Source organism: Aethalodelphis obliquidens, unplaced genomic scaffold, assembly GCF_003676395.1.
Source record: "Aethalodelphis obliquidens isolate GAN/ISIS:26980383/991018 unplaced genomic scaffold, ASM367639v1 scaffold16, whole genome shotgun sequence".
In the NCBI taxonomy this organism is placed as follows: domain Eukaryota; kingdom Metazoa; phylum Chordata; class Mammalia; order Artiodactyla; family Delphinidae; genus Aethalodelphis; species Aethalodelphis obliquidens.
The window spans coordinates 33,636,236-33,661,978 of record NW_020837960.1 but is presented as its reverse complement, the minus strand read 5'-3'; the positions used below and the strand labels follow the sequence as shown (position 1 = coordinate 33,661,978).

The following is a 25,743-nucleotide window of genomic DNA, read 5'->3' as shown; positions in this document are numbered from 1 at the left end:
AATCGTCTGGCTGGCTCTTCTCGCCTTTCTCTTTTCTTTTTAAACTTAAGGTATCTTTTTTGTTAATTTCATGGGGAAAAACAACTCAGTAAAATAAAGGTTAAAAAAGGGAAAGTGAGTGATGATGTATGAAGTGTTTTAGGGTTGTAAACACTGGATTTGGGCACTGTGAATGTAGTAACACTTGACACTTTGTAACCACTATAGGTTGTGCAGCGCCAGCCGGATGACCGGGCTTCCAAAAACAGGAGTGGAAGAATATAATTGTCTTGTACGCTGTGGGTTAAAGAAACAGAGTGTGTAAATGTAATAGGTATGGCATTTCAGTTTAAAAACAAGCTTAGGGATTTAAAAAATTTCTATTAAATTGGGAGAAAAATAGTTTCAGTGAAATTTCCAAATATTAACAAGTCAGAAGAAATACATCTGGAATCTTGACCACAGGGGCGATGGTTTCTGTTTTTAACACACATATTAGTGCTAAAAGTGATTGAATAGAGGCAACCGTTTCCCTGGCCATGTCCCTGTGAGGGAGGAGGACCCTGGCCTTCAGGGCCACGGACGCCCCAAATAGCAACATAATGTGAGACATGCTTTCATTTTTTACACGAACTGAAATCAAAACACTAACCTGAAGAAATACCACAGGCACCGTGGAATTGCGAAATTTTGCTTCTTTATCAATTAGTGGTTTTCAAGTAGGAGCATCTAATTTTACCCTCCCGACCCGGCACCGAGCGGCCCTACTAGACTATAGACCAAACTGGCACCTTCACCAACACACAGGGAATAAAGTCCACATTTAAAGTGTAGAAACGAACTACAGTTACAGTTCTTGCTTCCATCTCCAGCCCCACTCAGAATCACACCGTGGGTCACGATTGCACCTGACATGTGTCCTGGTGGAACCTGGGGTACTGAGAACATTCACAGCCACCCAGTGAGCTGTCCTTTCACTGTCTGGTCACTGCGACAGCGGCTGAAGCTTTTTTATCAGAAAGCTTTTCAAATTGGGATTTTCTAGTGGCCCTTTTCACCCAGGAAAACTCAGCCCCACAGCCGGGGGCCTGAGGCATCCCCTGTGGGTGAGGAATTACCTTCTCTCCTGTGCACCAGCCTGGGGAGATGGAGAAAATAGCCACTTGGAGAAGTCTCTCCATCAGTCTGCTGGGAAAGCCTTTAATTTCCAAGCCGGCGGTCACCAGCCAGCTGCACACAGTCATCTTTTCATCAGATTGTCAGTGGGTCGCTCTTTACGATATAAGACACAGTCTGGGCTTCCCTCTGGTGCACTGGTTAAGAATCCGCCTGCCAATGCAGGGGACACGGGTTCGAGCCCTGGTCTGAGAAGATCCCACATGCCGCGGAGCAACTAAGCCCGGGCACCACAACTACTGGGCCTGTGCTCTAGAGCCCGCGAGCCACAACTACTGAGCCCACGAGCCACAACTACTGAAGCCCGCACGCCTAGAGCCCATGCTCCACAGCAAGAGAAGCCACCGAGATGAGAAGCCCGCGCACCGCAACGAAGAGTGGCCCCCTCTCGCCGCAACTAGACAAAGCCCACGTGCAGCAATGAAGACCCAACGCAGCCAAAAATAAATAAAAAATTAAAAAGAAAAAACACAACAGTCTGCTGTGGAGTCTGGCCCCAAATACATCATCAGGAAGTTACAGTAATTCACAAAAAGATGAATCAGGTGGGGCAGGGTGCAGTTTTGTGGGACAAGAACTGACCAGCCGCAGAGGAGGTAGGATGTGAGGTGTGACAAGGCCCAGGCTCAACATCACCAGTGTCCACTGGCTTGTACACAAACAGCGACGGGACCCCTGTGTCATCTTCTAGCCTCCCCGGTCAGCACAGGATCCGTGTAGACGCCAAACGGGGCCCTCGTCCCAACCAGCACATGCACTCACGCGGGCAGGAGACCCCGACAATGTCACTCATGCTTAGAAAGCAAAGAGGCTACCCACAAAGAATGGTTAGGAAACTGGAAGAGTTTTATTTTGCACTGTTAAAAAATGTAGGTCGTGGATTCATCTGTATAAATAATTTTTCTGGCAACAGTAGTTAACTTTTAACCTCCCGTTCAAAAACTTCACAACTTCAAGCGTTTGAAATGCACTTAAAGATCTCCCCTGCTTTTGTTTCCTATGGTCCATTTTCATATTAATTAGCCGACTCATAAAGTCAAAGAATTTCTTTCAAAATAAAGTTCAAATCTCTACTAGTATGTAATGGGACGCATTTGCATTCTCTTGGTCAGTATCCATTTTAATACTTTTATTTTCTTTCATTTTTTTCCTGAAAGATAGAAAGTGGGGGAAATAGGCTTACCTGTACGATTCAGATCAAAGCACAAAATGTCATTGAAAAAATAAATACCTAAGGCATACCGGCCACACTTTTACTCAGTTTCCTCGGCTGTTCAGACTTATCTCAAGGGTCTGCTCTCCCCCTGCCGCGGCTCTGCCTCTGATGGGCGGCTGCTTCCTGTCACTTGTCATGAAGTGTGTGGCTTGATATCCTGGGCTTCACATGCCGGTTCAGAAACTCAGTGACGCTACATGGACTTGCTCAAAATCTTTTTTTAGTGCGGTTTGGCAAATATCCCCAATGAAATTCAACTCTAAGTTAAAGTCTCACACAGAGATAAGGCTAAGAGCATCTAGACTTGCTGGGCCGTCCAGAGGCTCCGGGGCGGGGATGGGGGCGTAGGAAAGGAAAACCGAATTGCCTGCCACAGACACCCCTGCTTTCCCACCACAGAACAGCGCCCCGCGGAGGCCGCAGCACCTGCGGAGGCGGCCGGGCTGCTGGACGCGGGGGCTGCTGGGAGAATCTCTGGCGGCCCCGCCCCTGCGCCCCCTCCCTGCCTCGGACGCGCTCCCCACTACCGCCCAGCGTTAGGAACAGCAAGCACTGACACACGAGCCCGACCCTCGCTCGCCCCCTCCTCCCGCCTCCAGGCTCCACCGCCGGTGTGAGCCCCCTGGGTCTCGGATGCTAGGCCACCGCTAGATGGCCAAGTCACTGGCCCTGGCCCGGCCGCCGCTGGACTTACTGGCCTTGCTGGACCGGCCGGGGTCTGCGGGGAGCTCGGGGGGCGCGTGCAGCTCCACGGCAGTCACCGCCCCCTCCCCGTCGCTGTCGCCCGAGCTCCCCGCCCCGCCCTCCGGAGGGGGCTGCTGGGGGCCGGCCGGGGGCTTCGGGGCTGCGGGCGCGGACAACGGCGGGGAGGCCTTCCCGGCAGAAGTCTGCTGCTCGGCCTCCCGGCCGGCCCAGTTCGGCGCCGTCGCGAGCAGGTGCTGGTGGCCGCCGGGGGAGCCGACCGGGTGGCCCTTGCCGGGGGTCCCGGGCAGGGCTGCCGGCGGAGGGGGCTCGGGGTAGCCTGGGGCCGACGCCTGCCCCAGGGAAGAGGCCGAGGGCGCGTAGGAGGGCGGGAACCCGATGGTGAGGGCGGGTGGGTTGGAGTGGGAGGGCAGCAGGAGGGGCCGCTCACACGCAGGCTTTGCGGCCCTCACGCTGGAGCCGGGAGTGTCCGGGCGGTAAGGGTCGGTCATGCCCTGTTTCAGCTTCTTCCAGCCCAGGTGGTAGATCTCCAGCATGTTGAGCAAGAGGGACACGCAGGCCACGGCCAGCATGAAGAGGATGAAGATGGTCTTCTCCGTGGGCCGCGAGATGAAGCAGTCCACCGTGTTCGGGCAGGGCCACCGGTCACAGCGGTACAGCGGCTTCAGCTGGAAGCCGTACAGGAAGTACTGCCCGGCGATGAAGCCCACCTCGAACAGCGTCTTGAAGATGATGTTGAAGACGTAGGTGCGGAGCAGGGCGCCGGCCAGGCGGACCTTGCCCCGGTCGTCGCGCACCGGGGGCCTGTCCTGCCCGAGGGGCGGGCCGTCGGCCTTCAGCCGCTCTTCCTCCCGCTCCTTCCTCTTCTCCTCCATGCGCACCAGGTGCAGCACGTGGCCCAGGTAGATGAGGGTGGGCGTGGACACGAAGATGATCTGCAGCACCCAGAAGCGCACGTGCGAGATGGGGAAGGCGCGGTCGTAGCACACGTTCTCGCAGCCCGGCTGCTGCGTGTTGCACGTGAAGTCCGACTGCTCGTCCCCCCACACCTCCTCGGCCGCGGCCCCCAGCACCAGGATCCTGAAGATGAACAGCACGGTCAGCCAGACCTTGCCGACCACGGTGGAGTGCTCCTGGGCGTTCTCTAGGAGTCTCCCCAGGAAGCTCCAGTCGCCCATCGCTTCGGATGGCTAACCTGCAAGGGAACAGGCTCGTTACTAGGCAGGCTCGCCAGGTGAGCTGAGGGTGCAGCCCCGGGCAGCCCTGGGCCCCGAGGGCCGTCGGAATTTGCTGTCATGGGGAGCCGTGCTCCTGCCGACCAGCGGGAACTCTCCACGGGAAGGTGTGTGCGTGTACGTGCGCGCACAGGTGTGTGTAGCAGGCACGTGCATGCATATCTCCCGGCTGTCCACCGAGCAGGGTTTGGTGGCCGTCCACAGCACGTGTGGCCCTGAGCGGGCGGCAGTTACACGGCACAGGGGCCAGCGTGAGGGAGACGACCGCAGGCTGCTAACGCTCTCACTTCAGAGCCGAGGACACTGGGAAAGGTGCCTGAGGGGAGGGACCTCTCCCCAGCCTCCCGACACCCGTCCTGGTCTAGTCCAGTGGCTCTCGGGGGGCATGGTGCTCTGCACACAGCTGGGTGGAGTCCTAAGCGGACCTTTTTGTTCATGTGAAATCAGAGTGATTTTCCCAGATGGCCGTGGTTCCCAGGCCACTGCTGTAACTCCTGCCGTGTCCACCTACTGCCTCCCCTCCCCTCCCTTCTCACCAGGCAAATGTTCCACAAACGGTCAGCTCGCTGCAGGTCCAGCCATGCCGCCTCCCCCTGCAAGACGGGACCCAGGCGCACGTGGCCAACTGCCCCACGGGAGGCGGCAGGGGGAACCCGGGGGCCTCCGTGCCCTGATGCAGGGCACTGCCAGCCTCACGGACACACACACAGACAGACACACACAGACAGACACACACACACACACATGCACACACACATATATACACACTCACGGCCCTCCAGTGGAACCAAAGACAACTCTTCTCACATTGAATTTTAAAATGTTTAAAAATATTGATGTTTATGAGTTGGTTCTGAGGCAAAATACAAAACTTTACTGTGACCTAAAGAAACAGAGAAATGTTAGCTCTCTTTAGACCAAATTTCCAACTCTGTTTTGGTTGTTTGAGATCTTTCACGACAACTTACTCTTCTCAGACCCCACCAGCCCACCTGCCCCTGACTGTGACTGCCACCTGTTCTATTTTGCTTGTTCTCAGAGAGTAAAATGTTTCAATTTAGAGACTTAACTTACTGAACGTGAAGGAAGTCAGGTGTCAGGCACTTTCTGGGTTAAACCTGACTCTCACGCAGACACTGCAGCTGCCCATCTGGGCCTGGACAGCACCGCCTCACCCCGGCCCCCCCTCCCCCTGCCGCCCTCCCCCTGCCGCCCTCCCCCTGCTGCCCCCCTCCCCCTGCTGCCCCTCCCCCTGCTGCCCTCCCCCTGCTGCCCCTCCCCCTGCCCCCTCCCCCTGCCCCCTCCCCCTGCCGCCCCCCTCCCCCTGCCGCCCTCCCCCTGCCGCCCCCCTCCCCCTGCCGCCCTCCCCCTGCTGCCCGCCAGCCCATCCGGGCAGGACGAGCCCGCTGTGCCCCCAGCGCTTCATTCGAGCTTCCACACCCGCTGTTTCTTCACCTTAAAGCTTGGCCGGGGGGCGGGGCCCGGCCTGCTGACATCCACACTTAGGCCACCGTGGGGCTGTGCTGGCCCTTCGTCCTCGTCAGGCTGCGCCCGCGGGTCTGCTGCCCTCCCCAACCACCGCCCGGCCTCAGAGGGCCCCCGGCGGCGTGGCCTCAGGCCTCCACAGAAAACCTCCTGGACGGTCCTGACCACCCGTGGCCTTCCCCTTTGGTTCCAGTTCTGAGGCCATGGACCTTTGTCTGACACCTGCAGGCAGAGGGGTTGGGCACAGGGCACTCAGGGCCTCACCAGCTGAACACTGTGGGCCATTCGGTCCTTCTCCTGCCTCCCTCGGGATGAGCAGGTGCAGGTCATCCTCGCTGGGAAGCCGTCGGAGGGATGTCCCAGACCGAGGGCAGCAGGTCCGCACACCCAGCGCCCAGAGGGAGGGGACCCGGAGACTGGAGAGTGTTGCTGGCATCTCCCTGCAGGGCCAGGGAGGCGAAATGTCCCACAGTGTGTGTGTGTGTGTGTGTGCGCGCGTGGGAGGGGGATAGCACCCACGGCATCTGCCCTTTTATTAGGAAACCAGACACAGGAACGAACCGTCCCACCCCAAACACCCTCTGCCGAGAGACACAAGCTATCGATGGGCCTGTTCAGTCAGTCAGAGGGAGGAGGGGCGGCGGCCCAGCCTCTCCAGAGCCCTTGGGTCCAGGGGCCGCAAAACACTTTCAAACAATGTGCCTTAAAGCTGCACCACGACCCCCAAGTGCAGCCTACAGAAGGCGGTTACCACCTGCAAACCCAGCGGGCATCTGGCAGCTTCCAAGGCTCACTAAGTCCACGACGGCACCCGTGAGCATGTGTCCCCGGCGGAGAGCCTGTGTCCCCGCGCGAGTGAGACTGTGTCCCCGGGGGCAGCACCCATCCCCTGCACTGAGTGGCAGCACAGGCTGGGAGGCTTTCCTGGGAAGGAGCTTCGTCTCACGTGTGAAGAGCTGTGGAGGTGATGACATCCTGACCCACAATTCTACTTCCAGGACGTCACACTAAGGAGCTAATCAGAGCCTTTGATAAGTGGTGCACATGGATGTTTACTGTAATACTGCTGATAAGAAGGAACACTTGGGAACGAAGCGTCCCCTGAGAGACGAACAGTTAAATGAAGAAGAGCAGCTGTCTGTCCATGGCGACATCATGGTCTGGTGACCCAGCTGCCACGCGCAGTGCTACTCTTCTCTAACGTGACCAGGAAGGGAATTCTTGCTTTCCCATCTCCTTGTGTGGCTGGCAGTGACTATAAAAGGCAGTTCTATCCAATGATGTGTAAGAAGTCAGCTGGGGAACCTCTAGGAAAGCTTTTGATATCTAATAAAAGGGCAGATGCTACTCATGCTGTCCCTTCTCCCTTCTTTCCACATTGAGTACAGATGTGATGCCTGGAGCTGGGCAGCCATCTTGCAACCATGTGTCATAAGCATGAGGGAACCATCAAAAAAGTCCCCAGGCCCCTGCTGTGACACTGTGGACCTGCTGAATTGACCCCAGCTGCCACCTCCAGACTCACGGGAGAGGAGGAACCCTATTTGCTTGTCAGATTTTCTGTCGCCTGCAGACAAAAGAATTCCCAACTGATATGCTATCTTAAAATCTTTATAAAATAAGGCCAGGCATAAGTGAAAAGCCACGGTTCATTCATAACTCCCAAAATGTAAGGTACTCATTAGATTTTGCAAACATTTGTACGTGCAGATAGGAAAAGGAAGGGCAGGGATGATACTGCAATGTTAGCTGCAGGGTTTCTGAGAACTGGGCAATTTTCTGTTCTTTTCATATTTGTTTGCATTTCCCATTACAACTTATCACATATATCATCATAAAAGATTAATGACCATGACTTTCATTTTCTGAAGTTCTGGTTTTGGAAAAAGTCTGCCAAGTCCTTTCTCATTGTTCTCTCATTATGGTCTGTAACCTTAGATCTCTTAAATCGTGTCCCTAATAAACACGCAAAGGACAAGCACAATACGTGTTGCACCACTGGCCCAACAGTGGCCGTCACGGAGGACGCAGGGCTTGCCCTGGGCTACGTTCTCCCCCCACGGTGGGGCCCCAGGTGCGCAGGGGCCGGACTGTCTCCTCCTGCTCCCGGCCTTCCTACCACACTTTGAAGCTTTGGTCTTGCTGTGGAAAATGCATGAATGAATGAATTAAAAAGTTAACCAAAGGGTTGAGTATCTTTTGGGAGACCGGCAACACGGGGCCCGGTCGGATCCAAACGGGAGCCTCCGAGGCTCCTCAGCCTGTCTCTCCAGACGGCACACAGGGGCCTCGGGGTGTGTTGTCAGTACCACGCATCCCTAACGTCAATTAAGGAACAAAATAACAGCAGAGGATGAGACCCTCAGAACAGCAAGCTCTGCTGGGCCAAGTAAGGACAGAAACGGACGACAGACGGACTCCACGCCCTGCTGAGGCCAGAGTGGGCCGTCTTGAGAGGAGTCGGCAGCGGAAACGTACCATCCAGGCGCAGGGCCATCTCAGGACCAAGCTAGAGCCGCCCACAGGCCCCAGGGCCCAGCGCTGTCACACCACTGAGCTCACACGGAGGTGGGACGTTAATTATCTTCATGGGATGCCATTTGATTGTTTTCTATTTTTATCTCAAGGAAAAATTTCATTCTGACACTATCGCAGAACAAAGATCTTATGTCTCAAAGTTTACGTGGCCGCTTTCCCATTCTTCTGATGGTTGTGTTTTCCTTCCAAATTATATGTTTCCCCTTGGGCTTGAGGTCATGTTGTTCTCCCTCCCGGTCCATCAATGGTTATTTGCTCAGTGGCAGCCTGCTGCCCAACTCTGGGCCACAGGTTCCGTTGGACACAGTAGAAGTAAACACACCTGCTTCTGAAATCTGTGTGTGGAGACGGAAGTCAGGAAAACGGGCAGTGATGCAAGCGAAGGGGGTCTCAGAGAACAAGGACATCTGTGTGAGATCACGTACCCAGGGAAGGGGGGGTTGGCCGTGGGATCAGGCGGTGCGGCTTCGGGAAGCATGAGGGAGAAGGAGCGCCTTTCCAGGCCGGAGCATCGCCCGGGGGGCGGGGGAAAGGGGGGGGGGGGGGGGGGGGGGGGGGGGGGGGGGGCCACAGGGCGGACGTTCACTCGGCCACCCCGAGGGCACAGGACCCTGCGAGGGTTGCTCAGAAAGAAGGGCCTTGGGGAGAGGGCGGTGATCTTGGAGTGAGTGCCGAAGGAGGGGCGACAGGGGAAGAAGGCCAGGAAGGAGACACGTCGTGAGGACGGAATAGAGCAGCACGCGGTGTTCGCGCAGAGCCAGAGGAGCACGGGGGCGGGGCAGAGCACGCACAGGGTCACGTCGGAACAGAGCGCAAAGAGGAAACAGAACTCAAAATAAACGTGTCAACGTAACAGAAGACTCACTCTTCTTCTACTCTGGGGAGGTGACCCCAACATGTAGCTCTGTCCAAACTCCCAAGAGTAAGAGCCGGCCCTATTCAGGGCCACAGCAACGTGGAAAAGTTCAACCACAGAGACAAGCATGAAAGAGGAAAAAGCTGAACCTCCGAAGTGTCAGACTGAATAACACGGGACACTTGTTCTCCGGAAGAGAAGGACTGATCTCAGCGACCAGCAGGACACCCAGTGGCCATGGCTGCAGACACATTTGATACCTGGCAGGACAAGTCCTCGGCTTTGTTCTTCATATTTGTCTCAACAATTTTTGGCCTTTTATTTCTTCCATATGAAATTTAGGCAGAGCTTGTCAAGTTCCACAAAAATCTGGACACCGTTTTGATTGGAATTGCATAGGATTCACAGATGAATCAAATCTACCTCTTTACAATGTAGGGCCCCCACCACTAAGCACAACTGTTCCATGGAGGGCATCTTTATGCTGTTGGACGCTGTCCCGAAAGGTCTTATACACCTTTTGTTAGATTTATTCCCAGGTAGCTTTGTGGTTGTTCTAATACTTCGTTCTAAATAGTTGTTTTCATTATAATTTCTGAGTAGTTATTATTGCTACCTAGGAACCTTATTTCTATATATTGATCTTGTATCCAGCGACCTGTTAGAAAGCCCCTCCTAGTTGCAACAAGTCAGGAGATTCCTTTGGATTTTCTGTGAAAGACACACGATCATATTGTCTGCCATGAAGGAGAGATGTCTCGTTCGAATCCCCGTTATTTTTTTTTCTTGCCTTCTTGCATTGGCCTGGACTTCTGGTACAATGTGGACGTGGTGACATCTTTCCTTGTTTCTGCCTTAAAATGAATGCTTCTGAAGTTTTATCACGGAGCGTGATGTTTCAACTTGTATCTGGCAAATAAATTATCCTTCAGTCTTTTGTTTTCTAAATCATGAACAAGTATGGATTTAGTGGAATACTTTTTTCCCCCCTGCATCTATGGTGATTTTTAGATGGTGAAACACCTTACTGGTCATGACTTTATTTATTTATTTATTTATTTATTTTGCGGTACGCGGGCCTCTCACTGTTGCGGCCTCTCCCATCACGGAGCACAGGCTCCAGACGCGCAGGCTCAGCAGCCATGGCTCACGGGCCCAGCCGCTCCGCGGCATGTGGGATCTTCCCGGACCGGGGCACGAACCCGTGTCCCCTGCATCGGCAGGCGGACTCTCAACCACTGCACCACCAGGGAAGCCCTTCTTAAGTGATTTTTGATCGTTTACATCTTTTGGAGAATTTTCCATTTCATTTAAATTTCAAATTTATTGGCATAAAATTGTTCATGGTATTTTCCTATGATTTTAAAACCCTATGGTATCTGTAGTTAGATTCCTTTGTTTGGTTCCAAATATTGTTTGAGACTTAAAATAGTAGTCTTGCTAGAAGTTTCTCTTTTATTAAAGAACCAACTTTGATATGCTTGAAACAGAATGAGAGTTTATTTTTTTCAATGTCGTACCATGCACGCTATATTCACAGTACACAGAATACATCTGTCAAAAACTCCTATGGACCTTTTCAATAGATAGTGAAGATTTCAGTGTTTACTGGTAGTTTTATAAATGGCATACATACAATTTAAGAGTATCCTTTACCTTAGTATAAAAGTATTCATTATTATATAGTTCCAGGGGTTTTCCTTCCTAATTTTAAGTGGAAATTCAACTTTTCAATAATGTAAATCTCTGGAAGGAAACATCACTCTCATCCAGAAACAACTGACTTAGTGAAATTATAATACACTAACTTTCAACTTCTTTATTAATAATTCTAAAGCACTTCCAGGATTATATATTTTATTGGCAGAGAATAAATCTCCAGAAACATAAAATTGTTTTAAAATAATATTTTAATTTAATTATCTTAGTTATTAAATAAGAATGTATGGAAAGCACTTTCAATAGTTCCTGCCATCCATGTATTATTATTATCCTCATATTTTTCTCTTTCATGTGGGGATTTTAATCATTTATGAATATTCAAAAACTCACATGCTCCTAAGTCTTTATTTGGCTAAGGTAAATATGGGTAACACTTTGATCTTTAGTCAGAGGGAAGTACTCATCAGTCTTTGGTTTTGACCTTCTGTCACTTGCAAGCTTAGTGAGAGCTAATTTTAAATTAGAAGCAATTTAAACAACTGTGTTAGTTTACGAACAAATGCCTTTAATGTTGTATATCAACAATGGCAAAATTAAAAGTACACTTAAGTTTTTAATCCACAGTATTTCCTCTCAAAATACTTGAATAAAATAAATATTCCCTCTAGATATCAGTATCACATCACAGTTCCACAATTAGAGTTCTAATATTAAGCTAGAAATTTACCAGCTGGCCCAGCTTCAGTTCAGTTGACAGAAAATGTAGGTAGTCTGGAGTGGAATTAGAAACATGACTGTCTTCCAAGACGATTCATGCCATGCAGGGCTCCCCCTTTAAACCCTTCAAATAGCTTCCCTGCCCCACCACCCTGCAGGCTCCTCTAGTTTTTCTGCCCATTATTAAACAGCATTATACGTTCCTACAATGACCTCTGGGAAAGACCTAGGAATACCATTAGAGTTTTTCACTTACCCAAACATTTTATTTAGACATCTCAGTGATGTGTTAATTTTAATGTACTTCAACATCAGCCCTAAGGTTTTAATAACTGAATAATGAAAAAAAAGTCATTGCCCTTAACTTAATGCATCACTCTCTGAAGGCTGGTTTGGGCCAAGAGTAAAAAACAATCAAGAAAATTATAGGGGTACAATAGCTACAAGCACTCTGAATAGCTCATCGTGTCTGAAACACGAGGTCGGGAAGTCTCAATACTACACCAAACCCTGACTTCATAAATGCAGTTAAAAGGTAATTTCCCTGTACAAATCCCAATGACACCTTTCAGGACTCCTACTCATAATCCATGGAAGGAATATAGTCATAGCATTTTAGAGCTGAAAGAACCTTAGAAGTGGCCCCAGTACCCTCCTCATTTCAGATTGGGAATGGAGGCTTGAGGTTGCGCAGTGCACAGTGCTGAAGTTGGCACGAAAACCCCTGACTGTCGACTCTGGGTCCCCTTCCACGTGACTTCACGGGATTAAGCAGCAGGCAGACTGTCCAGATTACAACACTTGCCTTTTGAGTTGTTTCTGCCACACTTTAAGACATATGTGGAGAGACACGGGTTAGAGCACATTTTAAGCTTTTGCTTTTTTCTTCCAGTCCAGAGTATCTACAATTGTTAAATATTATTGATGTGCTAGTAACAGCCAGTTACTTCATCATATAAACTGGAATTATCATTTTAAAGCAAATTCCGGTATCATCTTCACTCTTGCAAAAACATACTGTTTTTAGAGACACGTGTGTGCTGTTTAGGGTCACATGTAACGTCATGTTACATTTCGACAGCCTTATGGCATTTTATTATTCCATTTATATTACAGACACAAATTACATCTGTCAAAATGTTTTCTACTTTTTGCAGAAATAATAATTTCTATAGTATAAATAGAATTTGAATTTCCTTATTCAAATTTATTTCTATTGGTATAAACCAGAAATCTCTTCCCTGTTCTAGAATAAAAGATTCATTTTAAAGCTAATGGGAAATGGAGTTTCATGAATAGCTGAGCATTCATGGAGCTAATCAGGTGATCTGAATGAAAAAACTTAAGTGATTTTTACATTTAGTATCATTTAGTTTGTTAACAGGAAACTTAAAGCAAACCACAAACCCTTCAAATTAAAGAAAATGTAAGAATGCAGAAACCCTTACATCAACCATTATTAAGTCACAACTTTGAAGATGCAGATACTAAAAAGCAAGTTGTAGAGTACTAACCTATCTATCGTGATGAATTTCCACCGCTGTAAGAATGAAAATTAAGGTGAGAATCTCTCGCTATTTTATTGCTTTTAAGAATTACATTGAAATTGCAAAAACATCCTGGTTTTTTTTTTAACATCTTTATTGGAGTATAATTGCTTTACAATGTCGTGTTTAGTTTCTGCTGTATAACAAAGTGAATCAGCTACATGTATACATATATCCCCATATAAACATACTGTTTTTAGAGACACGTGTGTGCTGTTTAGGGTCACATGTATTGGATATTTTCCCTCTTCAAGTTAGTAAACGTTTATCAAACGCTTATTACGTGTGTGGGACTAGGATTACCAGAATAATTCAGATCCCATCCATCCCCTCAGTGTATGGGAGAGGCAGGCTTGTAAAAAACTGGTCAAAATGTAATATGACACGTGTTACAAAGTACTGGTAATGGCCCTGATTGGGGAGGGGCGGGGGCTGATACAGTCGGGGGAGAAGGAGATGGTATATTGAGATGGCAACTGAGTTTGGCTGTCTTTCTTCACACACAGACCCTGGGAACCATGCCTTCTGTACAGGGTGAAGTGCTTCTCAAAGGCCTTCCCACTGTCTAGAGTGTCCCAATAATATTTTAATACATTACAAAAACTATGTGTTTACTGATGTATTTATGTGCGATACTGAGGTACAATCCTAAAGGCATGTGTATCCTATTTATTCTGTTACTTGTTCAAGCAATGGTAACAGGTGAAAGGCGAATTATGGTTTAAATTCTCTACATGTGTGAGACTGTGTAACATGGTTGTGATAAATACATATAATTATTTTGAAGTCTCAAATGTGTAGTGTAAAAGTTATCTTAGTTAAGAAAATGAACACAAAATATAAGCAACATTCAGGGAAATTATGTCAAAATTCTTTTTCTCATTGGCAAACAATGAAATTCTGTTACACGCCATTATTATAAGACAGCTTTAAGCCCGTTAGCATTTGCCGGTCGACATGAACAGCATTGTCGAATTAGTTACAGTTGTAAAGTTTCTGTGAATTACTTTACACGACAGTCACGTGCACTGCCCTCATTAGATGCTTATCTCAACAAGAACCAAACTGCTGAAGCAGTGGAACCCGTGCCAGATCGACTAGCTGATGCTTACTTTGAATATACTGACCTTCGGGAAAAAAAAGTCCTTTTTCCTCTTTAATCTTTTAATGTCTGATTTGCAATACATTTCACACCACATTGATGGCCAGTGAAGTGAAGCACATGTCATAAATCATCATTCTGAATTCCTGGGTGATAAAAACCAAAGCTGTTCGCATCCCGGCTGTTTGTATACAACCATTTTTAAATGGCACATCTGGGCGATATCTTGATAAAGCAAAAACTGGAGGACTCCCCTGGTCGCTGAAGTCCCTGTCACAAATACTCTGAACCGAGAGGTCTGCACACTAGGACGGATTCTGTTCACCAGACCTCACCGCGACGGCTGTCAGCACAGCCCCAAAGGGGCTCCGGCAGGGCGCAGATAAGGGATCTTTCCACTCTCTGCAAATTCTACTTAAACGCACCACCACGCGCACATCCGGCAAGAAATGAGATCTTGGCACTTAGAGCCAAAGTCTTTCCTTAAAAACTTTGAGAGTTTCTTAAAAGAACGCAGGCGAGGCAAGACCTTCGGGAACAACAAGCGCACACCCCGCAGGGAGCGTGGCGAGGCCGGCAGCGGCCCAGCGTCCACAGGGTCCTTCAGACCCTGGACCTGAACTTCTAGGGCAGGTCCCGCTCCCCCTCAGGGGAAAAACCCAGGAAGAGGCCTGAAGCCGCCTCCAGCCGCCCACCCAGGAAGCCATCGCTCCGCCGAGCTCTCCAGGAGCAGACGGGTGGCAGTGGCTCCGAAAGCCTCCAGGAAGTGCCCGAGCCCCGCTGTCCGTTCCCGCTGCCCCCAAACGCCCCCCAGATTCCCGAGGGAATTCCCAGCAGCCCGCGCTTACCCGCCGCGCCAACCCGGTGCGCTCCTCCCGCGGGCAGGGCTCGGGCCGCTCTGCCGGACACCGCCGTCCCGTGCGCGCGGCTCGACGCGTGCGCCCCGCGCCACCCGGGCTCCCCGCCCCGGAGCCATCCCGGCGCCCCGCGCTGCGCCCCGCGCCCGGGCCCCGCGCCACGCCCCTCGCCTCCGCCCCGCCTCGCCTCGCCCGGCCCAGCCCCGTCCTGCGGCCGCCCCCAGCGCCCCCCCTCCGTCCCCATCCCACATCCCACCGCCTCACCGCGCGTCCCACACCCCGCTCCACGGCCGCCCCCGCCCCCTAGTCCGCGTCCTGCGCCCCTTTCCACATTCCGAACCCCACCTTCCACAGCCCGCTTCCGCCTGGCTCCACCCCGCACTCCACGCCCCGCGCCCGCACCTGCCCCGCGGCTGGACCTCCCGCCTGCTCGCTGAGGGTGCTAGGCGCGCGGGCGCGGGGCGTGGAGTGCGGGGCGCCGCGCGGGGCCGGGTTCCGCCCGGGGTGCGTGTTCCGCGGCCGCTGCGGCCACGTTGTGCGGGGGTCTCTAAATAGCGCGGCGAGCCTGGCTCAAGTCAGACAAGCTGAATTCAGTCGAGGGCCCCGGGATTCCTGGGGAGGCGCCTTGCCCTGCGGGGGGCCAGGGGGCGGCCGCGTCTACGCTGCGTGCGGCCTGCGCTGCTCTGCGCCCGCGTCCCCCGGGCGGCCCGGGAGGAGGTGTAGTAAATGTTGGGTGACGGGAGGGGCCGGCCGCTCTCACCAGTCCCTAGTGAGCGGCGGCCGTGGGGCAGGAAGGCGGCGAAATTCGAGGCTCTGGTTGTTTTCAAAGCCGCACGGAGCCTTTATTAGCGCTCGGATCTGTCTGATGAGCCATCTGCTTGCCCCGCAGAATTTGCCTGTTCAGTTGAGGTCTGAACTTGAGGTTCTCCCACGGAGAAGGAAAGCTAAGCTGCCAGAGGCATGTCTACAGCACCTTCACCTTGTAGAACTCGGACGTGTTTGTGTGTAGTAGGTGGTGGTTATGTGGACTTAGGTTTTTAGGTTTTGTTTTTTAATTGGGGAATATTACTAGAGAAGGTCTTCAGATATTTTTCTCGATTTTTAACTCTCTCTGAGAAGTGCAAGAATAGTTTTATCTTTTCTTATCTCAGAAGAACTGAAAGTTCTTAATACTTAGTCTCTTAAACAAACACTATTATTGGTATTCCGAGGATAAAAAGTGGAAATACAATATTGCAATAATTTAAAACTTGTCATTAAAAATGCCGATTTAAAATGATATTGTGTCAATCAAATGTTTGTACGCATATACATAGCAGCATTATTCACAATCGCCAGAAGGTGGAAACAACTCCATGAATAGCTAAAAACATGTGCTTATATGTACAATGAGATATTATCCACCGGGAAAAAGGAAGGAAATTCTGATACAGGCTGCAACACGTGACCCTCGAGGACATCATGTTAAGTGAAACAAGCCGGTCACGAATAGACGAACACCGTACAATTCCACTTATATGAGGTTACGGAGGTGATTGCAGAACAACGCGAATGCACTAAGACACGGAACTGCACAATTAAAATGGTTAAGACGGTAAATTTTATGGCATGCATATTTTACTACAGTAAAAATGTTCAGTGATGTTGTGTAAAGATTAGCAAGACTAGAAGACACTGGTTTCCTTACGTGTCATATTGTACGTACTCTGGGTAGACAGCTAAGATGTTAATCATGTGGTTTAAGTTTTAGTTGTAAAGACTGCTTCTCATTTGGTTTCAAGAGAGATTGTGTTTAGGATAACTTCAGGGAAATATATATATGTACATACATGCATATATCACACACACACGCGCACATACACACGTGTGCGTGCGCCAAACTGCTTAGAGCCGAATTCTCAACTGATAGGTCCCATTTCCATATTCGACCACATTTCCAGCTCAGAAAAGTGTGCAGAGACGAAAGCCCGGAGCGCACTGCTGCTCTGTGAGCGGGGAACCCCTGGCGCGTGGGTCCCGCAGAGGCACCACCGGCCCTTGTCCTTCCCACCGGTCACGAAGATGTGCTCGCCTCGGCTGCCTCCTGGTGGTCAGGGATGGAACTACCTTTCAGGGCCTGTATAGAATCTGGATAAATCTGCACTTTGTATACAAAGGAAGTTCAACAAATATTTGTTGGATATAGATGTCCTTCTTGAAGGCGGAGGCCCAGAGCAAACACAGTAATCCTGTCGTAATCGTGGAGAGCAGAATTTAATGGTGCTTTTCTTTAAGTAACTAGGTTTAAGGTGCTTAAAAAATTGTTACCTGATTTCTTTTTCCTTTTAGTTGGAAATTACTCGTTCATCACCTATTTATACTAATTGGCGATGCATGGTATTTTAGTTACTTGTGAGGTATATGTATCTTCTATGGTACTTTTGTAAATTAATTTTACTACTGTTTATTAAACATCTGCTCATTCAAGGCTGTGGCTGGGTGCTAGGGGAGGTGAGATGGTCCCACTTCCTCCAGCCAAAGAATTCCTTGCGCTGAGCTCTGGGCCCAACTCTGCCCACTGGGGGAATTTGCAACCCGTTCTGAAATACAAAGTATTAATTCACAAGTAAACATTTTTTACATGGTGCTGAGGCCATTCAACGGGGAAAGGACAGTCCTTTTGAGAAATGGTGCCAGGAAAACGAGATATCCACATGCTAAAGAACGACATTATAACCTTTCCAGACACCATATACAAAATTAACTCAAAGTGCATCAAAGACCTAAAAGCAAGAGCTAAAACAATAACACTCTAAGAAGGAAACATAGGGCTAAATCTTCATAACATTGGATTTGGCAATAATTTTTTAGATATGACACCAAAGGGACGGGAACAAAAAGAAAAATACTGTAGAAAAATTGGACTTGATGAAAAGTAAACATTTTATGCATCAAAAGACACCATCCGGGCTTCCCTGGTGGCGCAGTGGTTGAGAGTCCGCCTGCCGATGCAGGGGACACGGGTTCGTGCCCCGGTCCGGGAAGATCCCACATGCCGCGGAGCGGCTGGGCCCGTGAGCCATGGCCGCTGAGCCTGCGCGTCCGGAGCCTGTGCTCCGCAGCGGGAGAGGCCACAACAGTGAGAGGCCCGCGTACCGCAAAAAAAAAAAAAAAAAAAGTACCGTAATCTAGAGATGATTTAAAGTATACGAGAGGGTGTGCATAGGTTATATGCAATTATTATGCCCTTTGGTAAAAGGAACTTGAGCATTTGCATATTCTGGTAGCCTTGGGGCCTCAAGGAACCAATCCCCTGCAGATACCAAGGTACAATGTTACATGTGGTGACGGATGTTAACTGGACTTACTGTGGTGATCATTTTGCAATATATGCAAATATGAAATCATTACATTCTACGCCTGAAAGTAATAAAATGCTATGTCAATTACACTTCAATAAGAGAAATTCTCACAGCAACGCTGTGAGGTTCACAGGCTCCCCGGTTTTCCAATGAGGAAATGGAGGCTCAGAGAGGTTAATTAACTTGCCCAAGGTCACACAGCTAGTAAGCGGCAGAGCCAGGACATTCATATGAGCCTGCTAGCCCCCAAGCCCTTGCTCTTAACCAGTAGTGTATGTATATGTTTTGGTTAGAAAGGTTAGGCTTGTTTTGTGTGTTCTCCAAAGGGACAACTATGACCTATGGACAAAAGTTACTGGAGAATGGCTTTTGCTTCGATCCATTACAAGTGCCCTAAGGGAGTCATCAAGAAGTGGGTGGTTCCCAGTGCTGGAGGTCCAGTAGGGTCAGGTGCTCGAGGCAAGAGGGGGTAACGCCTGCCCGAGCACCTGGCAGGGACTGCACCTGTGCAGAGGTGATGAGGACAGCCTTCTGGAAGGGAGGGATGAGTTCAGATCCAATTAAGGCTGGATACCAGCACTGTGTGTCAACGCGTTAAATAAAACCTACTTGATGACCTGGTTGACTTTGGGAATTTGTCAAGAGGACATCTGAGCCGTCTTCTGTACATGAAGGAGGAGAAGGCTTCGGTACCTGCTGGAACCTGGGGTTCTCTGAGCCGGAGTGTCCACGGCACTGAATAAGAAGAGCCAGAAGAGGACCGGGCTGCCCTGGGCCTCCCGAGCCACTTCCTGACGGCAGCCTCTGCTCCTGGAGACGGACAGACAGGGCCGCGCAACCCCGGGGCCGAGCTCCGCCCTCCTGCCGCTGGGGTGTTGATGAAACAGGCTGTTTTCACTGATTACCTGTTTAATTGTTTATCTACTCGTTTTCTTCTTGGCTTCTCCTGGCTACATCTGCTTCTCAGTTACCTTTTCCAACCCCCTCATTTTAATCGTGCTTTTGCCTAACGTACCGTTTCTTCTTTCCCTCGCCCGCTTCCCCATCGAGGATGGCTCTTCCCGGCACCGCCCTCCACCCCGCGCTCCCCCGCCACCTGTGATGGTCATGAGCAGAGGGGGGCCTCGCAAGACCCCCACCCCCAGCAGCTCCTGCGGACGGAGTCCCTGCCCTCAGCAGCGCTGATCAGACAGGCAGCACGTATATTCTTCAGATAACTGAGAGGATGTCTGACTCCAAATCACAGATCTGACCCTCATCGGCTCCCCAGCATTCGGCCAGGGTCATGTGCCCCAAAGGGCACGAAATGGAGATTATCTACGTAGGATCATGTTGAAGATGAATCCAGGTGACCCAGTGTGTGAAGCAATCGAATACGGTGCCTGGTATGTAGCTGCCGCACCCAGCGCCCCAAACGGCTCTCATTGTTATTACTTGGAAATCTTTCTAGCAATTTAACATTGCTGTGACGTTTACACTGTAATTTACAAAAGTATCCGTCCCCAAGAGATCAGGGACTTGCTTTGGCAGAGAATAAACAGGCGGAAATGGGAACGGAGCTCCTATGGCACGAATTGTGTCCTCTTTCTCCTCTGTGCCCCTCTGCGCGGCCCCCATGTCACCAGCAGGGCAGCGGCGGAAGGACTTGCCTGTGCGCGTGCGGCCCAAGTGCCGACCTGTGGACTTGCACTCGAGGAACCGGGACCAGGAGCTCAAGGTCCCCTCCTAACAGGGCAGACTTGCCTTCCTGCCTATTCAAGAGTCATTTTACTTGATATGTAGGAACAACGTGCTCGTAAGTGGTTTGTAGCTGCCAAGAGTTACAAGTGTGTCGTTTTCTGAACATTGTCGACCCCCGGGAGAAAAAAATGATACCACTTTCAAATGATTCCCGGGCAAAGTCCGAGGCAGAGAGCACTGCCACAGAGACAAAACGAGAGATCATGTGTGTACAGATTTCAGGAAGCAGCATTCTCTTTACTGCTTGGCAAGGAAAGGAAAGGAGACGTCAGTGGGTTCTCCCGGCCGCGCTTACCTTGCTTTTCCCTCTAGAAGAATGAGGCGTGTTTAATCCTCTTCTTTCTATCAGAGAGCACAGACCCGTCGGGGGTGATGCTATCGGTCTTGAATTTTGTTGACTCAGCAAGTGGCTAAGTGCAAGCAGCACTGTCCCAGGAGCTGTGTGCTCCGGGGGAAGCAGCACGGACTGACTGCACCCTTGAAGGACTCGTCATTCATCCGTCAAATAGTTGACTAGAGCAGCCGGCCAGAGACTGAGCCAGGCCTGGGGTGCAGCCGTGAGCTGAGCTGGCCGCTGCTTCCTGGGAACTTACAGTCCGATGAGACCATCACTAAACAGGGCCCTACACCAGCAGACGTGTACCGTGTTCCATGAACTCTAAAGCACCCCTGATTGTGAGACTCGCCATCACGGGTGTCCCCTGCTGTCCGGAAGCAGAGCGTTCCCGTGAGGCCTTCCATAAGCCGAATGGCGTAAAATGAAGCAATTACCTTTTTTTGTAAAAGTGAAAATCTTCAAATTACTCTTGGTTAGCAAAAACAGGCACAAATGCAGATCTTTGGTAAAAGCAAAGTGGCATAAAGTGAACTTTAGAGAAGCAGGGAGCCCTGTACTTTGTTCCACCAAAATAAAAGCTACGTTTATGATGCTAAGATGTCATTAATCGCAGGACACAGCTCCCTGCTTCAGGGATGTTCAAATGTGAAAGAACTGTTTGTCTTAGAATCTGCATGTTTAAGAATTAACTTAGAAATTAGTTCATTGTTGGGCTTCCCTGGTGGCGCAATGGTTAAGAATCCGCCTGCCAATTCAGGGGACACGGGTTTGAGCCCTAGTCTGGGAAGATCCCACGTACAGAGGAGCAACTAAGCCCATGCGCCACAACTACTGATCCTGCGTGCATAGAGCCCGTGCTCCGCAACAAGAGAAGCCCGTGCACTGCAACGAAGAGTAGCCCCCTCTTGCCACAACTAGAGAAAGCCTGTACACAGCAACGAAGACCCAACACAGCCAAAAAATAATAAATAAAATAAATAAATTTATGAAAAAAAGAAATTAGTTCATTGTTACTCATGATGAGTGCTTTAAAGAAAAAACCCCACCGTGTTACAAGAAGGACCGGCGGATTGGGTGACCTCCAAGCTGAGGATTACGGATTTAAGAGTGAAGAAGAGAGACAGACACTGTCTTGAACGAACAGGACAGGACTCGAAGGAAGCAGGAGCTCAGAGGAGGGTGTCAATGTGGGTGGGAATCTCCAGGGAGGAACCGAGCTGGAATTTTTTTTTTTTTTTAACATCTTTATTGGAGTATAATTGCTTTACAATGGTGTGTTAGTTTCTGCTTTATAACAGTGAATCAGTTATACATATGTTCCCATATCTCTTCCCTCTTGTGTCTCCCTCCTTCCCCCTCCCTGGGTTGAATGACAGCTGGGAAGAAAGCCCCAGACACGAGGTGTAACAGTGCAATGGCAGAGAGCAAAGGGATGGGCGCAGAGCCCACCCTAAAGTGTACATGGAATCTCAGGAACGTCCAAAACACAGACTTGAAAGGGAAGAACAAAGTCAGAGGACAAACACTTCCTGATTTCAACACCTACAACAAAGCCACAGTCATCACAACAGTGTGGTACTGGCAAATAGACAGACTGATGGACCAATGGGACAGAAATAGAGCCCAGAAATGGACCCTCGCAAATATGGTCAAATGATTTTTGACAAGGATGCCAAGACCATTCAATGGGGAAAAGACAGTCTCTTTAAACATGGCGCTGGGAAAACTGAATATGCACATGCAAAAGAAGGAAGTTATACCCCTGCCTCACACCATATACAAAAAGTAACTCACATTGCATCCAAGACCTAAACAGAAGACTACAACTGTCACTTTTAGACGAAAACATAGGGCTAAAGCTTCACAGTGTTGGATTCAGCAATTATTTCTTGGCTATGTGGCTATGATCCCAAAGGTACAGGCCACAAAGAAGAAAAGTAGACAAACTGGACGGCGTGAAAATCAAAACCTTTGTGCGTCCAAGGACACTACCCACAGCGTAAAAAACAACCTACAGAATGGGAGAAAACATTTGCAAATCCTATATCTGATATGGAATGAATATCCAGAAAGTATAGAGAACTCCTAAAACTTGGCAACAAAAAACTCACCCATTTCAAAAACAGGTGAAGGACTTGAATAGATATTTCTCTAAAGAAATATGCAAGTGGCCAGTGATCACATGAAAACATGCTCAGCTTCACTAATGATTAGGGAAAAGCAAATCAAAACCACAACGGGATATCACCTCATGCTCATTAGGACGGTTACTAACAACAGCAACAAACAGCAAAACCCAGGAAATAACAAGTGCAGGCAAGGGTGTGGGGGAATTGGAGCCCTTGTGCATTGCTGGTGGGAATGCAAAATGGCTCAGCTGCTGTGGAAAACAGCCTGGTGGTTCCTCCAAAAATTAAAAATAAAATTTCCATATGATCCAGCAATCCCACTTCCGGGAATACACCCAAAAGAATTGAGAGCAGGGTCTCAAAGACATATTTGTACACCCACGTTCATAGCAGCATTAGTGACAGTGGCTGTAACGTGGAAGCACCCCAAGAGCTCAGGACAGATGAATGGATTAGCAAGATGTGGTCCATCCACACAATGGAATATTATCAGCCTTAAAAAGGAAGGACATTCTGACACAGGCTACATCACGGATGAACTCTGAGAACATTACGCTACGTGAAATAAGCCAGACGCTAAAAGACAAATACTGTACAATTCCACTTATATGAGGTCCCTAGATAAGTCAATTCATACAGACGGAAAGTAGGCTGGTGGGGGCCGGGGGCTGGGGGAGGGGAGAATGGGGAGTTAGTGTTTAATGCGGACAGAACTGCAGTTTGGGAAGATGAACAGGTTCTGGAGACGGATGGTGGTAACGCCTGCACAACAACGTGAAGGTGCTTAACGCTACAGAGCTGCGCACTTAAAAATGGTAAATTTTATGTTATGTGTATTTACCACAATTAAAAAAAAAAAGCTAATGGGACATATCCACAGCTCCAGGCAGAGACCATTTGGGCTGGAGTGAAGGACTTCGCTAAGGAAGCAATAAGAGATGGGTTTGGAAACAGAGACGGGGACCAGATGTGAAAGGCACACGTTGGATGACAGTTCAGAAGGAGTTTACCCCTCAGGCAGCAGGAGATCCTGGGAGGAGTCTCCCCCGCTCCCCACTGTGCACACGGGCTCCAAAGTGAAGAGACAGGATGAGTTCACCTTCCCAGAAAAGAGCCAGACCTGGAGACCCCAGGGTGGGGCATTTGCAGGAGCTCTGGGGAGGAGCAGAAGGGCTGCCCCACGAACCCAGCATTGCAGGGCGGTCCCGGGGCGCCTGAGGGTGACAAGCACCGTGTGCGAGAGAGCACGGCGCCGGGCGGGGAGCGCCGTGCCTGGGGTGTCCGAGGCCGGGGGGTGCTGGGGGCCTGCAGACAAGGAGGAGCTCTGAGTGGGTGGCAGCAGTGCCAGCTGAGCGTTCCCAGAGCTCTCGGACGCTCCTGGGCACTTGCCAGGTGACGATGGGCCCAGGAGGCCGGCAGCCCCCGGGGGTACCGTGTGGGTTACAGCAGGGAACGGCCGTGCAGGGTGTCCTCCAGGCTCACAGGTGCAGAATCTCGGTCGGAGAGTGAAGGACGCCCACCTCGCTGAGTCCCAGAGCTGGAAACGGTCCCTGAGTGTCAGCAGGTCAGTGAGAGCTGACCCCCCCGTGTCCAGAACCCGTGGTCGGGGGTCATCGTCCCCTCCCCCTCCCCCAGCCCCTTTGCGGTTCTGTCCCCGTGCATTTCACTGTTCTAGGTGGTCATGGGAATGTTTCTGAATGTCCTCTGAGTTAGAAAATAAAGACTTCACTGAAAAGCTCTGCTTGATTCTGTGGCTTCGAACTACAAACCTGTCTCTCAAGGACTTACAGGACTAGCCTGCTTATGACCCTGAGGCCTGAGAGTCAGGAGCCCGTCTCCACATCTCTCTGGCCAGGAGTCCTGCAAACAGAGCCAGTTCTGAGCAGAGGAGCCTCTGAGGGAGGTGCAGGGAGCTCCGCGCTGGGACAGTTGTGTGGCAGTGGCTGCGAGGGTGGAGGGGGTCCTTAGGGCGACATCCACTCTGTGCGGTCAGGGCGGCCGCAGACCCTCCAGCTGGAGGAGTGTCCTGACGCCAAGACCAGATGCAGAGGAGGACGGGGTCTTCCAGAAATGGTGGCTCCGAGGACGTCGAGGGGGCCTTCAGAGGCTGTGGTGATGTCAGAGGGGCTCCGGCTGCAGGCCGCCCACCCAGGGTGGGGCAAAGGCGTGGGGAGCGGGCAGGTCTTGGACACCCTTGGGGGGGCGGGGTTGTCCTTCCCTCTGGTCTTGCTGCCGTGCGTCACTTGGCCCCACGTCTGCTTAGCGAGGGTCCACCCGCCTCATCTAGCAAGCTCCCAGGCTCCTGCAGTGTCCCCTCCGCTGTCGAGCGTCCCCTGCATCGAGGCAGGACCAACCCGTCCCCCCTTTGTTCTGTGGGTGGAGAGTCAGCAGGCCCTTGGTGCTGAGTGGGGCCAGCGGTGGGCGCTGGGCTCTCGGGGATTTCATTTAATCCAAGTCGACGTCGGCACCCTCCGAGCTCCCCGCAAGTTCAGAAGGCGAGGAGAAATAAGACGCGGGTCCCAGAAGTGGAAATCAAGCATCAGCTTTATAAAGGCACGGCAAGCGGCTTTCCAATTCTCCTTCCAGAACAGAATCGGCTGCGTGCACACCGCCTGTGGGCTCCCCCGGGGCACAGAGCAGAGCAGAGCCGGGGACTGAGCCTCGCGGGCCAGCCCCACCGTCCGAGCTCATCCACGCGTGGAGCCCCCTGAAGGAGGGGCTGGGAGGGCACCTTGGGGTGCTGTCCCCCAGGAGCCCTCGGGGGTGCCCCGGCACCGTTGCCCTCCTGTCTCGCTTTTCACCTGGATGGAGCTTCCCCTGGGCATTTAAGAGGCGGGTCTGTACACGTGGGCACTGAGTAGGTGTTGGTGGAGCATGGGAACGGGCCGGGGCAGGGCTGTGGCTCTCGTTCACCAGGGGTGCGGGCGTGCCCCCCAGCCTCAGGCCACGACGGTCCACGGCTGACGGGTCCTCAGGGCCTCCAGGCCGGGCTGCTTGCTGGCTGCCCTGCTCCCCCTGTCAGCTCAGTGCCCGGTGGCTGGTCCCCTCGAGGTGCTGGGCGTGCTTGCCGTCCATCTGCCCGGGGCTCCGGACTCTCGGGCGTTCAGCTTCTACGGTCCTATTC

General features: G+C 51.0%; 1 protein-coding gene across 1 annotated transcript; it reads right to left on the bottom strand.

Moving 5' to 3' along the window:
• Positions 1-1,980: 1,980 nt before the first annotated feature.
• Positions 1,981-15,170, bottom strand: GJA3 (gap junction protein alpha 3). Its single transcript, XM_027116747.1, has 2 exons — positions 15,064-15,170; positions 1,981-4,268 (listed from the first exon to the last, which is right to left on the bottom strand). The coding sequence occupies exon 2, from the start codon at positions 4,249-4,251 to the stop codon at positions 3,019-3,021; it is 1,233 nt and encodes a 410-aa protein (XP_026972548.1). The 5' UTR covers positions 4,252-4,268; positions 15,064-15,170; the 3' UTR covers positions 1,981-3,018.
• Between the last annotated feature and the right edge of the window lie 10,573 nt (positions 15,171-25,743).